This window comes from Alternaria ventricosa, assembly GCF_023758065.1.
Source record: "Alternaria ventricosa strain BMP 2768 chromosome Unknown scaffold_1, whole genome shotgun sequence".
Lineage (NCBI taxonomy): Eukaryota > Fungi > Ascomycota > Dothideomycetes > Pleosporales > Pleosporaceae > Alternaria > Alternaria ventricosa.
Genome location: NW_026055681.1, coordinates 603,852 through 619,047, shown reverse-complemented (window position 1 = coordinate 619,047; position 15,196 = coordinate 603,852). Strand labels below are relative to the sequence as shown.

The window sequence follows — 15,196 nt, the reverse complement described above, 5'->3', positions numbered from 1 at the left end:
GATGTACTTACGGAGCAGGATCCGCATCCGCAGCTGGAGCAGTCACCAGCGCACTTGCAGGAGGAGCAGTTGCTGTTCGTTTGTTAGCCAGAGCCCCTCCATGTTCCCAGTAGAGTGTCCATCACGGTGCTGGCGCTAGCCCTGAAGCAGCAACACACCAGCGTGTGTCAAACACCAAAGTCGGTCCCAAGACGTACCAGGGAGCCATTTTGATTGGTTGGTTGGGTTGTTGGATTGTTTGGTTGGTTGGATTGGAGAAGTGTTGGAGCGTGATGAGCCATCAAGGTGCTGAGGGCAGACACTTATATAGAGCACCTGGCCACCAGCTCGCGACTTGGTAACGACTCCCTACCCACGCTGCGGTGGAGACCCTGTCACTCGAAATGGTCATGCGCGAGGCGGTGGGGTCCGATGGAGAGTGACATATCGACCTGCTAACCGCCCCATCAGAGCCACCGTCCTCCGAATTCCCGCGGTTAAGCGTACGCCACGCTCGTCTCCCACCATACACAACAGACAACTTCGATGGGAGAACATGTGGTTGGTCGAGAAACACCGGTGAATGGCTGGATAGCTCACCCACTGGGTGTGCTAGGTGCTGAGACGTACCGCTCTAGGCTGCCTCTCGCATATATGCCGCAGTTACCGGTATACTCAACCGGGCCGGTTGCAGAGGAGCCATCGTCAGCCGTCAGGCTGATACGAGCATCTCTCGATGGTATTGGCTATGGAGTCACTTGCCGCTGCAACCGTATCAGTGCATCGGGCTCCACGGCACCTTCGCTCTGCTCGAAACTGTAGCCTGACCACTGACAAAGAGGACGCCTCGGCCTTGACTTCCTCACCGTATTCTAGCGCTTGAGTTGACGCACTGCACGTGTAAGACATCATGCAGATCGCTTGTACCTAGGTACGACCCGTCGCTCTGGAGCCTTGAGAGCCATGGGACGGCACGGGCACAGCACCACCAACGTGGGATGATGTTGGTGACCCCTAATCCGGTGCTTACGTCTCAAACGTCCACTGGTTGCATCGGAATCAAGTGGTGGCACTGCATACGCATTCCCCGCTTCTGGGCACTATCTGATTGCGGACTTGGCAGTTCGCAGTATGCTGATGTGAATCCTACCATGGTACATACAACTCGCATAGCGAGGTCATAACTGTGTCTTGTTTCAGTGGAATCTTTGCTGTCGTCTGGATGCATGTGAATGTGCCTGGAAGGACGCGCGACCGAAGTCGAGGATCTAGATCTACACCAAGTTCAAGCGCGTGATCTGATGATGCATCGCTGGGTAGCGCTCAATGTAGTATGGCCGAGAAGCCAATCGCGACGGTCCGTCAGTGGAGCTATGATGCAGCTAGTGGGCAACACGTGGGGAGAAGCCTCGCATTTCACATTAACTAGGTACCTAGGCAAACCTTGGGGCCCTGGAAAACGACAAGTGACATGGTACATCATCAGATGTATCTTTTGACTACACTCAACAGCGTCTAAACAGTTAGCCACTCCCCAAATATGACGTAATTTCCAATCCCTTGGCGTGTGAGCTGATGGCGGCTGCCGCGGTACATGGTGAGTTGTAGCTGCTAAGTATGTCATCCCCCTAACACCAGTGGACTCCATACCAAACACCCACTCGGTGCCAACAACTCTTGGAAAGCGATAACATATCAACATAAGAGCGGCAGCCGCGGTTCGCTCAGACTTTGTTGCACATACCAGGTGACTAGGATCTTCTAGCAAACCTCCACGCAGAGGACGGCTCCACATGTCTTGTCACCAAGCCCATACACTGATATGGTAGTCTGGCCAGCGGTACATCGACCGCGCCCCTTGACACGTTCGGACTTGACATCCTCAAAGGACCGCACAAGGAAGGTGACGCTCATGTTGAGCGCGGGACTTCTGGTATTGACGGCGTAAGTGAGGTGGATAAGGCATGTGTTGGCTTTGGAGTGAGGCGAGAGCGTACGTAATATCGAGCTGTAGTTGGGAGTCCCAATAGTGATTGAGTGAGTGAGTGGCACTTTTGAGGATCTCGATGGAAAAAATGGTCTCTGTCTTTTGACATGGCATCTCCAGAGAGAAAAGAGATCTTACGTATTAGACACACTGGTGGTGACTGGGCAGTGAACGTATCAGAGCATATGCTTTTACATCTTTGACAATCACATGCATCTCGGCAACTCATTCACCCTCTTGCGGCTGACTGATTGATTTGCCTTCTATATCCGGCCTTCGTCATACACACGATCCCATGCGGTTATTTCCGGTCTGCAATTGGGCTGCGGAGTACTTCTGAACATCTCCAACTGTTCTGCAGTATACAGAACGAGGTCATCGTCTCCGTATTGACCAATGATCTGCAGTCCTACAGTGTTGAAGAATGAAACCGGAACCGTCGAACTCTGGCTCTTTTCCTCGTAAGGAGTAAATGTGGGAAGAGTGATTGCTGGCAGCCCGGCAAGACTAGCTGGTACGGTAAAGACATCGTTCATGTATGAGTGCACCGGATCCTGATTCTCGACTTCAGCCAAAGACGGTGCCGTTGATGGAGCTGTGGGGCATATGATCACGTCCACTCCTTCTGTTTCTGCCACGGTTTCTTCGGCATCGAGCAACGGGTTTGGACTGGCAAACACCCTGTTGAAGTCTTGTTGTACGAGCCTCCGAATCTTTTGTGCTTGTATGAAGTAGTTGTCGATAGCCTGGGCACTTAGTGAAAAGGCTCCAAGGAGTATACGCCGCTGAACCTCCGGACCGAAACCTTGACCCCGGGTTTTAGCAAAGAGCACACTATCTGGTGTACCGTCGATGCCCTCAGCTCTACTTCCGAAACGCACGCCGTCGTACTTTGCGAGGTTGCTCGATGCCTCGGCTGGCGCAAGGACGTAGTAGGCTGATAGTGCTTGTTGCGTTGTGGGTAACCGGATAGGGTGCAAAGTATGACCAGCATTCCACAGATGTCTGAGCTGGTCAAGCCACGCCTTTCGAACAGCGGGCTGCAATGTGTCGATGTTGTAATCAAGAGGAATGCCTATCTTCAACGAAGCTGGTCGTTTTCCTGTACGGAATTTTGCTCGGGTTGTGTTGGGAACGGACGTCGGATCCTGCGCATCGTGGATGTTGACCTTGGCTGCACTCAGTCAGATATGTCGAAATGATTTTCCACATCTCCATAGACTCACAGAATATGCTCTTCACACTCGCCACGTTCTTGCCAAAGATCCCGACAGTATCCAGAGAGTTTGCATAAGCAATTACACCCCATCTCGACAGCAGTCCGTAGCTCGGCTTGAACCCAATGACTCCGGTATATGCAGCAGGAAGCCGTACCGACCCCCCAGTATCGGTACCTAACGCGCTGCTCGTCTCAGCACACATACTCCGTCCTCGTCGGCTGTCAAACACTTACGCCCAACATTGCGACGACGCGACAGCAAGCGCGCTTCCACCTGAGCTTCCACCCGCACTTGCATCCTCTCCTTTGTATCTCTGCATCTTCACTGATCCAGAGTGTGAGTGTGTCGAGTGCGATCCCATGCCGAATTCGTCCATGTTCGTCTTGCCTACCACCACAGCACCTTCATCTTGCAGTAGCCTCACCACCGTGGCGTCATATGGGCTGCTAAAGTCTTTGAGAATCCTGGAGGAAGCAGTAGTCTTTAAGTTCTTCGTGCAGATGTTGTCTTTTATTGCGATTGGCTTATCGGTGACGCTGTTGGGTTGGCGGCCGACGGTACGGGATTTGGTGGCATCGCTGCTTTGGAGGACGGACGCTTCGACGAGGGAATTAAACGCGTTGAAGTGTCTGTACTTCGACTGGTTCGCCAAGTACGTCTTCGCATGCTTGGAGAGGGACATGGAGGGTGGGGCGCATCGCTGGCGCGTTGTCGCGAGTGGGATGTCGGCACTGCACGAGCGGGACAAAAAGAAGTCGCGGCGTCATGTGATCAGCCTGACTCGCGCCCTCAGCATTGCCCACGATTATAGACACCAACTGACTGCCAATGCATCCCAGCTCACTCATGAAGTAGCCCACAGACTAGAACTTCGGAACACGCCAAGAGGAACGCAAAAACCTCTCTTCGAATTCTTAGATAAATTCTCCATCACCCCAAGTGAGGGGTCGTCATCCACCGCGGCGACTGTCGTAGCGACGATGCCTGGAATACATTCAACGATGATTTGATCGAGTGTGTCAAGAACGAGCTGCGCCGCCCAGAATCGGGCCATCTCATACAATCGCTCGCACTTACAGTCGAAGAAGACCGTCCTACCCTAGACGATGCGACTGATGCACAGCAATTGTTCACCGCGTGGACGCATTATCAGGAAGCAATAGAAGAATGCAAAACCATCCATGGATCTTGCAGAATGGTGTGGTAGGCTTTCTGAGATATGACTACTGCGAACTCATAGATGCGCGGGTATTTAATGGGAAGGAAACGAGGATGAAGAAGAGGAGGAGCCTGTCGGAATCAAGCTGCACATGCCAATGATCCTACCAGATGCGCACATGCATCTCCCCTTTCCAAACATTGATTCATTCAGCACATAGGCCACAGATGCGAAAAGAGACGGTGTTTGCCGATACTGAAGTAGTGTTGGTCTACAGTCCTTGGATTTGGATGTGATACCAGACGGCATAGTAGCAAGAAGCCAAGGCCCCGAAGGTGTCTGAGTTTGTATCCGTAGTACGCCAGACTCCGAAGATCTCTTTGAAAGAATAGACCAGGTGTCTGTTGGGTTTCGAGTGGTAATATCAATGTGTGTTTGAAAGAATAGAGTACGCCTTTGACTCAGACTGCGGTCTGGTCCTGGCTCGGGCTGGTTGTTGAGATTGTACTCAACTGAAGATCTCTTCAAGGCACAGTGGACTCAACATGGCCGATATTAGAGACATCTGCAGGCTGAGTGAAAGTTTTGGAGTTTCTTCAGGCCGTCGCGCAGACGACACGGCTAAGACCTAGTTAGAATTCACCTAGGTCGCGGTTCAAACTCAGGAGGGAGGCCTACTAGCGCCGCCAGTGCCAACGCTGCCAAGCCGCTGAACAAGATCTCGACCAGCTGAGGCTTGAATTCTAGGCGAATTACAGTTTGTCTTAGCCGGCGATCCAATCTACGCGCTCATTACCTGGTGAATAACACCGAACTTCAAAGCCAGAAACCACCAGACGGCGCATGCAAAGCTAGAGGATTGTGACAGCTTTGACGTACAGTAGCCTCGCATTGGACGCGATGTTGGACAGATTGTAACTCAGAGTCGCACCATGGGAGAGCAACCTACAGCGACAACCCATCATCGCTTCTCATTCCGTATTACATATTCAGTAAGCCCGCAAAGGGACCCTGCCAAGCGGAGCGGTATGTGAGTCGGAGGCTACGCTCTACCAAGGTACCACTCCCGCCACGGGTATGCATTCGATTGGAGTCGCCTATCGTAGCCTTGCCTTTTACAGCATCGCCATCACTGTTTCATTAGACACGCAGCGCCTTCCAAGGGTTTCTCAAACGCCAGGTCTGGGCTACAGACTTTTATTGGCCGATATGACGCAGAAGAGAGAGTTAAGAATAGGGGCACGCGACACGGTATAAGGTGCTCGCGTGCCTAAAACCTGACATCAGGGAGTGACGAAGCTCAATCTCCAGACCTTTCCTTCTCGCAGTTGACGATACGTTTTGATGGCGGAGAAGATGCAAAGCACGGCAAATGTGTCGAATGACACCCATGGCGCGTCGACACGGCCGCCACTGAAGAAGCAAGACAGCGATAAAGACTTCGACGACTACTTCGCAAGTTTTTCTCTATAACGACTCGCACAGTCACTAATGCTAACTAGATTGGACCGCGCGATCTTGATCATCACTCGAAGGTAAGTTCGGACTGTACGAAGTGTATGTGAGACATATACTGACTTCGTACCTCTACCTCTGCAGTGGCCTGTATTTCTCCGCGTTCATGGCAGTGTAACACCTGAAATGGTACTACCCTTGCTCTTTGTAGCCGGCTGGTCAAGCATGATTACTCTAATATCGAAGTTCGTACACGACCGTACGCTAAACTCTTATTCTGTTGACATCCAACATGTATTGACCACTTCCAGTCAGCGTTAACCAGCTTTTGCTTACAGTACTTGGTTTCGTCGTCGGTCTCGCATTGAGCTTCAGAAGTTCCACCGCCTACGAGCGCTACAATGATGGCCGCAAATACTGGGCACAACTCACTTTCGCGTCCCAAAATCTTGCTCGCCTCATCTGGATACACGTCGACGAACGTCACGAGAAGGACGCCGCGCTCGGCAAACAAGACCTTCTCGCCAAGATCAACTGCCTGAACTTGATCACTGCGTACGCGGTCGCACTCAAGCACAAGCTGCGATTTGAGCCTCACATGCATTACGACGACTTGAAGCACCTGGTCGGTCACCTGGACACCTTTGCGCGCGACGCCGACCAGCCAGACGCGCACAAGAAGCCAAGCATCTTCAAGACGGCAGGACAGTTCCTTGGGCTGCCAATGGCTGAATCGAACCCGCGCAAGCTGCTGAAACGCTCTCGTGCCCCCCTTGGCAACCTTCCTCTGGAGATTCTCAACCATCTGAGCGTCTACATGAAGTCAATCTATGACAACGGAACCTTCAAAGTTTCCATCTACCAGACGCAATCCCTCAATGCACTCACCACCTTCAACGATGTGCTCGCGGGTACTGAGCGCATTTTGTCGACACCGCTACCTCTCGCATACAGTATCGCTATTAGTCAGATTACCTGGGTTTATATCCTCCTCCTACCATTCCAGCTATACAAGCTCTTGGGGTACATTACAATCCCAGCGAGCGTCTTTGCAGCCTACATCATCCTGGGCATTGCGCTTATTGGCCGCGAAATCGAGAACCCGTTCGGTAACGATGTGAACGACTTGCCCCTGGACGCATTCTGCCTACAAATCAGGAAGGACATCGATATCATCATGAGCAAATCGGCTCCGAGCATTGAGGAAGTAGTAATGCACCCGGACAATCAGCTTCTCTATCCCTTGAGTACTCTGGGAAGTGCAGGATGGGCGGCGAAAAGTGTAGACGAGATTAGGGATGCGTTAGCGAGCAAGCCTGGTCTGCACTTCCCTTTGGTTGACCACCACGAGCATCCAAAGCCGGGTCACTCAGTCAGTGCCGGTGCTCGCCGTCGGACAACGAGTGAGGATCGCGCTGAGATGGGTGAGGCCGGACATGGTAGACATAATAGTAGTGCAGGCGATGGTGGAGACTAAACGCATATTGAATGTAGGCTACGTTGGGAGAACGAGTCTATGAAGATTGAATGAAAGCATGACATGCCCGTTCGAAAAGCTGTGATGAATGATCTCTTGTGAGTCTGAATAGAGCATACAAGCCATTTTTCTAATGAAAATCCTCCATGTACAACGGTGCCTAACATGCCTTTGCAGACCAAAGGTCTCGTGTTTAAGCCGAGTGTGGTAATCTATATCAAGGACAGCATGAGCGAGAACTGCACGACAAGAGTATCTTGACGCTCCGTGCCGTGGTGATGGATAGACAGTAAAGAGAAGTGGCCTATACTGGTAGCGCAAATTGATAAAGATTAATGTAGTGTCCTTGTGAAGGGAGAGCTAGTAGAAACGCATAGATTCTACGGTAGTGGCTTCCATGAGTGAACATGACCGCGTTGCGGTCATATGCCACTTTTGTTTGCAATTCCTTCACATACGACCATAGGATCTTGAGAATTAGGCTTCCCGTCCGCTCAGCCATATACAAGCAAGATACCGGCAGATTAGTACTCGGGTGGGTGACCACCGGGGAATCCCCGCTGTTGTATGTTTTTGGCCCTCTTTTTTGCCAAATTGTCCGGATTAGGTCCTGCGTATCGCTCTTCCCTCGGTGTCTCGTCAGCCAAATGTTTTTGCAGGATGGACACAGTTTTGCGATACTAGCGGTTGTTCAGTCTCCTATGGCCGTCATATTGTGTGTCATGTACCCAAACGCCTCGCTATGCAAATGATATACATCCCAGCTTCTTATGAGAGTGGGTTGACAACCCCAGAACTCTACTCGTCCATCTGCCACTGATATTCCAGCTTCTCAATATTGGCTTTCCTGTTCCTCGAATCAAACCACTGTTTCTCGAACCCGTTTCCTCGATCGATACCGTCCCATCGATGTCCTGGGCGGATGTTGTACCGATTGGGTTGAAATGGTCCTTGGTATAGAGGCTTGCCTGTAATGCTGCGCCCAGCCTTCTTCTTGCGCAAGAAGCCTGACGCAGGGTCGTTCCAATGCCCTCGCTCCTTCAGCTCGTCGTTGAGCTCCGCATCGTCTGCGTATCGGGCGATCGTCATCGTCTTCGCGTCCTGTAGCTGTTGTTTCCTGCGCTCTGCATCTGCGTTTTGTACGTCTCCGCGCGCTGCCTTCTCCTTCTCGCGCTTCTTGCGTTCCTCTTCTTCGGCTTTCTTCCGTGCTTCTGCGCGCTTCATCGCGACGTTGATTATGCGACCGCTGGCGTCTCGGTAGATGGTTTCTTGCGCAGCGCTCCCCATTTCCTTTGCGGCCTCTTCGGCTTTGCGCTTCTCCTCGTCTTGTTTCTTCTTCATGGCTGCTGCGACCTCGGCAGCGCTTTGTAGACCTGCTTTGGCGCCCGACTCCATCCTCATGACACCGTCTGTGTCTACCATCTCCGGCGCTTCATCCTCCGCTTCAGCGGCCTTCTCGCGATCGGCGGCGGTCCCTGCTATGATTGCATCTGCGGCGGCTGCGTCGGCAGCAAGTTGTTCGGCGTGTGAGGGCGCGGCGACGCCTACGGCTGTCCATGTTGCGGCACTGGTGCCTTTGGATTTCTTCTTGGATTTCTTGAGAGTGCCTCCGCCTACTGAAGCGCCATTTGTTAGCCTCGAGCGTGCGCAATTGTGGAAATAGAAGTTCGCATACCTATCATGGGCGCATCCTCGTCGTCCTCATCTGCTTTATCTTTCCAGCCCAGATTGTCATCGTCGTCGATGATAAGTCCGGCGTCCTTGTTCTTCCTCTTGCGCTTTTTCGATTTCTTTTCTGAGTCTGCCGTGAGGTAGTTCTTAGCCAGATAGTCGGCGAGACCAGACATATTGAGGTGAGGCGTTGGTTGCGGGTGACTCTGCAAAGTCCAGTCGCGAAGCTCGATACGGAAAGTTGAAGGCTTGGCGCGCGCATGCGTTCCGCATCACGTGCTCTCGTGTTGTCGCGTTCACGGTCGCTCGGCTTGAACAGCCGCACTCAGTCACCCTACATCTCGGATCATCATGGCACCAGGAGAGCGCTCAGAAGAAGTCTGGCTATGGTACACAGCAGTATACGAAGCGATTCAAGAGGTGCCTTCTGGCAAGGTCACTAGCTATGGTCATATTGCCAGGCTGGTAGGGAAGCGTGCGTTGTGTTCCCAGATGACGAGGTCGACTTGCTGACGTGTTTGTCTGATCATAGCCGAATGTCCAAGGTATTACAGCGGAGCACCATGACCATCGTGTCGCAGCATCACTAACGCATGACGTCAAAGACAAGTCGGAGTTTGTCTCAAGAATCTGCCTTCGCCATCGGCCGATAGCAGCAAGAGTCCAACGTTCCATAGCCGCAATGTGCCTTGGCAGCGCGTGATCAACGCCAAAGGCGGTATCAGCCCGAGGTCAGCACTCATTGTCACCATAACCAGGCTTTGTTGATTGTTGTTTGATTGCTGACTGGAATAAAGAGGCCCGAGCGCTGCGGCTCAGCAGGCAGATGCCCTGCGGAGAGAGGGAGTGGAGGTCAAACAGGATGCCATGGGCCAGTACACGGTAGATCTCGGTATTTATGGCTGGTTCCCTGATGTCCTCCCAAGCGAGGCTGGCTTAGTTGAAAGTAGCGACGAGGAGGATGAAGAAGCGGCCGCGTACCACACTTGAAGCGAGTGCCTGAGGATGCACCTGGAACGGCTGCCTTAGTAAACCATGCCATTTCAGACACGTTAATGTTCCAAGATAGCTGATTGACGGAAGGGCGTTGCATTGCCATGGTATGGGGTACTCCGGAGTACATGTCTTGGCTGGTTCGTAGCAAGCCGCGCACCCGCGTTAGATGATGGGCTAGACTAACAAGCCGGGCACAAATGCGGCGGCCGAATCCGGGCTCTTATCAGGGAGCGTGGTAAAGGGCGTCATCTAATAAGCTGCGATTGTTGGGATGCATGCCGTGACCGTTGCTGTCTGAGGTGTGGAGGCTCGATGTGGGGTCGGCGATCGGAGCACCAGCTTGGGGCGCTTGCGAGCTTGAGAGGTCCAGGGCTGGGAGCTTCACGCATATCCATGCACACCAACCAGGACACAGCAGCCTCCAACTCGCCCACGTTGGCCGCCAAAGGCGTCTGAAACCGCCATGATGGCATCATGGGCAACAGCGTCAAACCGGCTGCGCATCGGGCTAGAGCGGGCAATAGGCCTCGGCGAGTCGGAAGCTGGAACCTAGGTCATGAGCTCCCACCCGTTGACAGTCCCCTTATCAGGAACCAGACAAGGCGGGGATGGTGCCTACGCCTTTGACGACATAAGGGCGGCGCGAGTAAACAACTGCCTGGCCTGAACACGAGCCGTAATCTTCCATAAGTACCTGCATAGCCACTCTCGTCGCCCTCGTCATCCTGAGTCACTTCTTAGAGTCATTCACAAGACAGCTGCTAGTCATCCGCCGCGCCTCCCTCTCACCCGTGCTTATTACCTCGACACAGCTATCGTACCTGTCACATTCCATTGTTTACCTTCTCCGTCACACCTAATCTACCTACTAGCCATCTGCCGCAGCACCTCCCAACAACACTCTACGTACTCCGTTCATACTCTTGCCAAACCATACCAACCAGTCACAATACATACTATAACTACCCCCGTCGATCCAAGTCGCAACACCAACATGTCGGCTTCGCAGACCTTCACCAGCGACCTCCGCAGCGACGCCAAGGAGTTCAACCGCGACAAGAACAGCAGGGCGAAGTGGGCGAACGGACAGTCGTTTGGCCCTGGCCGGCGACAGGAAGACGGCAAGCCCCGCCCTGCTAAGCTGTACCCGCACATCAAGTGAGTGGCTCCGACACGGGTCCTGGGTTGCTTATCGGAGTACTAACATATGCAGGGCAGCGTATCCCGGCCCCATGAAGGCTCGCACCGCTTTCAACAAGGACATGGCTTCTGCTAGTGACGAGTCGTCCGCCGACGAGGACGTTGACCATCCTTCCGCTGCTCCAGCCCCAGATGCCGAGGTCGCCTACTCATTCGACGCTCAACGCGGTCCCAGCCACGGCAGCCAGATCCTAAACCATGCACTCGACAAGGCTGTGGAGAGGTTTGAAACCAAGGAGACAGAGAAGCTGGTGAACAACGAGTATGAAGTGCTCGACTTGTACGACGAGGCCCCGCGCCCAAAGCGCCATGTCGCTCCCGAGGATGACGAGTACGAGTTTGTCGACGCGTGAAGGCTTCCATGGACATCTTGATCTGTCCTCATTCCTTATCGATTCTTCTGCACTTGATTTGCATACACAACTTCCCCGGCGTTCTTTGACATCTGATATCGACTTCGCTGTCGGCTTTCCATCGATGTTTACACTTGCATTTTGTCCATGGCAGCATCAATAGGTGAGCGTTCGGCGCTTTTCTGAGGACTTGAGCAGCCACTATACCCGTTCCGGTTTGCTCTCTTTTCGATTGGGTACTGGGTGGGACGGTTGTCTACCCATTGGATATGTGGATGTCCTGAAGTATGGTCTTTACGTCTCTGCCCTGGGCTCAATTCTGCTGCACACAAGTAGTCTATAATCTATCACTAGGAGCGGTGTGAATTCACGCCGTTCAAACTGACCAGTTGGTACTTGATTGTTGTTGTGATTGCGATGTCTGAGTGATGATATGCCCGACTCTATGCAGGACTAGACGTCTGCCGTCGTCGTGTGACAGCCTTGTGATGCAACACGGAACACCCACCTAGCCGCGACTGGCCACATCGGCGCATCGACAACGCCAAATGTCTGGTGAAATCGGCGCCGAGGCATCGCCATGCACGCTCTGCTCCGCGGCCATTTCTTCACCGGGGTGAAAGCGCGACAGCACATGGATTGGGTGGCATAGATGGGGTGCGGCTGATTAGCCTACGTCATCGCCTATCGGGGACCCTTGCGCGGCCCTGGGCCTCACATTTCTAGACTCCCAACGCTTGCGACTAAACGCACAACCAAGGACTCGACGTCCCAACTAACACCGTCGCGACAATTCTAGTCCCACACTATCGCGACACTACCATCACGCATCTACCCCTAAGCACTCGGCTCGCCACAGGCACAGCCCCCTTTCAATCTTTCACCACCCGCGGCCTCGTTGATGGCGCGCGCCGTATAGGGTGATCCAATCCTCCCCATCAACCGTCAACCGTCAACATGACCGTATCCGTCGACAACCCACCACAACCCAAGAGCAGCCGGCCGCGATGGATGCTCCACGTCCAGGCGCAGTTTTGGCGCGTCCTCATGGGCATCGGCATGATGCTCCACCGCCTTGCCCGCCCACGACCCCCGAAGCCTGCCTTCCATAGGGACATCGATGCCACCGTCTCGCCATTGAAAGGCAAATTCCGCCTCAACTTCTACGTGCCCAAGGAATACAAGAAGCATAAGAAGCTGAAGGGTACTAGGAAATACCCTGTTGTCATCAACTTCCACGGAGGCGGTTTCGTACTGGGCACTGCACACGACGATGCGCGCTGGTGCGGTGTCGTCGTCGATGAGGTTGGAGCCGTTGTCGTCAGCGTCGATTATCGCCTCGCGCCTGAGAACCCGTTCCCTACGGCTGTCGAGGACGGTGCCGATGCGGTTCTCTGGCTGGCGCAACACGCCGAGGAGTTGATGCTAGATGCAGATCGGTTCGCCATATCGGGCTTCTCGTCAGGAGGCAACATGAGCTTTACGGTCCCGCTGTGTCTGCAGGGCGAGCTCTTCGACCGAACGACATCTGGCGCCAAGATCATCGATGACCGCGCGGGCAGCGTTCCCAATGCCGTGGTCCAGCCTCCTCCTGCATTCGGCCAAAACCTCACCCCGAACGGCTCCCGCGTCCCGCTCGTGCGCCAAAAGTCACGCCTCGATCGCATTGCTATGCTTCGCCAGACAGGCGCCTCCTCGCTATCGCTCGTATCCTCATACAAAGACAACTCGGGAGTTTCAGTCATGACGGAGGCGTCCAACACTGTCCTCAAAATTAGAGGCATAGTATCCTTCTATCCACCGACCGACTATACGCAAACCCGCGCCCAGCGCCGAGAGACGTGCTCGAGGGTTGACCAAAACCTTCCCGCTGTCTTTACCGATCTCTTCGACGACTCGTATCTCCAACCACCTTCCCTCGATCTTGCACATCCATGGCTCAGCCCTGGTGTGGCACCAAAACACATGCTTGCGGCGCTCCCTGACGACATTGTCCTCTTCTGTTGTGAATGGGACATGCTTCTCGCTGAGGGCGAACGATTCCGCGACCGCCTACAAAAAGATCTCGGAAAGCGTGTGCATTACCACTGTGTACCCGGGGTGCCGCATGGCTGGGATAAGGCGCCTAATCCTCTTAGGGAGAGCCCGGGTGCTCGACAGCAATATATGGTAGCATGTAAAGAGTTGAAGCGTATGTTTGACATTGAGTATGACGAGGACGACTCGCACCAGAATTTGCCATGTAAGCAATATCACAAAAGTGTTGACTTGGGTACCGCGGGTCAGCGGGCGCAGGCCCAAGATTAAGCTGTGGTGTTGTTCTTTTCTTTTTTCCTAAAATATGGGTCTTGGGTATGGGTTCATAAGTTTCACATCAGCGGCGTTTGATGAATCTTCGAGACTGAGCGATGTTTAGTATACATATAAACGCGTTTCTTTTTCATGTTGCGAGATTAGGCGTAATTTCGCTCTGTGCTGTGTGCATCATGATGCTGCTCCCCGTGCTCTTTCAGATGCTCTGCTTGCTCACAGTTACTGTTACTACCCTTTGAAACCTCTCAGTTGTGGCTATTCACTCTGACATTAACGAACTGGAAGGTAAACGGTTTTGTATTATAATTACTTGCTACTTATTGCGATAACGTCTTTATAGATTGTCCATAAAGGAACACCTCATCTCTTTACCCGTACGATGCAGTAATAAAAATTGAGACACAAGCCCACATCTTTGATCAAAATCCGTGCTTCGCAAACTCCTTCTGAGTCCACTCCCACAACTCATTCGCAAGTTTGTCGTTCTTGAGTATTGCCTGCGTGTACTCATTACCATTACCCTTTGGCGTGTAGAAAGCCCCATTCTTGACCTCGCTCTTCTTCGCGGTACTGGCCCACAACTGCGCCTTCGCACCATCGGCGACATTCGTCAAGAACGGACCAAAGGCTACAGAAAGGACCGTGCCTAGTACAGGTCTTCTTGTCTTCAGATTATCCCAGATGCCCGTGTTGACAACGCCGGGATGGAGAGCTACAGACATGATGTTTGGGTATTTCTGTGCGCTGATCTTGCTGAAGTAGTAGTTTGCCAGTTTCGATTGCCCGTAGCGAGCTACAGAGCTCATGTCCTCACAGGCAGTTGTGAGCTTGGGAAATAGGATACCCTCTTTGGGAGCCTGCTTGAATAGTTCGGAGCTGAGGTTGATGATGCGAACGTCGCTGTTTGGTTCTTCGGCCGTCTTGAGAAGGAGTGGCAGGAGGAGCTTGGTGAAGAGAGTAGGGCCCATGTAGTTGCTTCCAAATTGGACCTCGTAGCCGTCGCTCGTTACGCTTGCAGGGTTGCCTGTTGTGCCGGCGTTGTTCATCAGAATATCCAGACGAGTGTTTTCGGCGAGGATGCGATCTGCGGCTTGCTTGACGGATGCGAACGATGCCATGTCTACCTCGAGGTAATGTATCTTTCCCTTTGCTGAGGTAACTTGTTTCTCGATCTCTTCGATTGCTGCGTTGCCTCGCTTGCTTGTCCGGGCTGCGAGATACACTTTGTCTGGGTTGTGCTTGACAAGTTGGAGAACACTCTCTTTGCCGAGACCGCTGCTGCCGCCTGTCACAACGATGACCTTTCCCGATAGGTCGGGTATGTCTTTTTCGGGGTTGAAGTGCATATTGCAGTTGATGGATCCGACACCTGGGTGTACGGCAGCT

General features: G+C 53.1%; 7 protein-coding genes across 7 annotated transcripts; 4 read left to right on the top strand and 3 right to left on the bottom strand.

Annotated features, from left to right (window-relative positions):
- Window positions 1-2,229: 2,229 nt before the first annotated feature.
- J4E93_000191 (uncharacterized protein) lies at window positions 2,230-3,868 on the bottom strand (the record flags this gene model as incomplete). Its single annotated transcript, XM_049338154.1, has 3 exons — window positions 2,230-3,140; window positions 3,193-3,312; window positions 3,460-3,868. The coding sequence occupies 3 exons, from the start codon at window positions 3,866-3,868 to the stop codon at window positions 2,230-2,232; spliced, it is 1,440 nt and encodes a 479-aa protein (XP_049204039.1).
- A 2,157-nt stretch (window positions 3,869-6,025) lies between these two features.
- On the top strand, window positions 6,026-7,277 carry J4E93_000190 (uncharacterized protein; the record flags this gene model as incomplete). The annotated part of the gene is made up of 2 exons (XM_049338153.1): window positions 6,026-6,059; window positions 6,112-7,277. The coding sequence occupies 2 exons, from the start codon at window positions 6,026-6,028 to the stop codon at window positions 7,275-7,277; spliced, it is 1,200 nt and encodes a 399-aa protein (XP_049204038.1).
- A 798-nt stretch (window positions 7,278-8,075) lies between these two features.
- On the bottom strand, window positions 8,076-9,124 carry J4E93_000189 (uncharacterized protein; the record flags this gene model as incomplete). Its single annotated transcript, XM_049338152.1, has 2 exons — window positions 8,076-8,893; window positions 8,953-9,124. 2 exons carry the CDS (start codon window positions 9,122-9,124, stop codon window positions 8,076-8,078), a joined length of 990 nt encoding a protein of 329 aa, XP_049204037.1.
- Window positions 9,125-9,299: 175 nt separating this feature from the next.
- Window positions 9,300-9,938, top strand: J4E93_000188 (uncharacterized protein; the record flags this gene model as incomplete). The annotated part of the gene is made up of 4 exons (XM_049338151.1): window positions 9,300-9,423; window positions 9,481-9,493; window positions 9,554-9,679; window positions 9,746-9,938. 4 exons carry the CDS (start codon window positions 9,300-9,302, stop codon window positions 9,936-9,938), a joined length of 456 nt encoding a protein of 151 aa, XP_049204036.1.
- Window positions 9,939-10,938: 1,000 nt separating this feature from the next.
- On the top strand, window positions 10,939-11,497 carry J4E93_000187 (uncharacterized protein; the record flags this gene model as incomplete). The annotated part of the gene is made up of 2 exons (XM_049338150.1): window positions 10,939-11,102; window positions 11,158-11,497. The coding sequence occupies 2 exons, from the start codon at window positions 10,939-10,941 to the stop codon at window positions 11,495-11,497; spliced, it is 504 nt and encodes a 167-aa protein (XP_049204035.1).
- Window positions 11,498-12,454: 957 nt separating this feature from the next.
- On the top strand, window positions 12,455-13,804 carry J4E93_000186 (uncharacterized protein; the record flags this gene model as incomplete). The annotated part of the gene is made up of 1 exon (XM_049338149.1): window positions 12,455-13,804. One exon carries the CDS (start codon window positions 12,455-12,457, stop codon window positions 13,802-13,804), a length of 1,350 nt encoding a protein of 449 aa, XP_049204034.1.
- Window positions 13,805-14,229: 425 nt separating this feature from the next.
- On the bottom strand, window positions 14,230-15,156 carry J4E93_000185 (uncharacterized protein; the record flags this gene model as incomplete). Its single annotated transcript, XM_049338148.1, has 1 exon — window positions 14,230-15,156. One exon carries the CDS (start codon window positions 15,154-15,156, stop codon window positions 14,230-14,232), a length of 927 nt encoding a protein of 308 aa, XP_049204033.1.
- Between the last annotated feature and the right edge of the window lie 40 nt (window positions 15,157-15,196).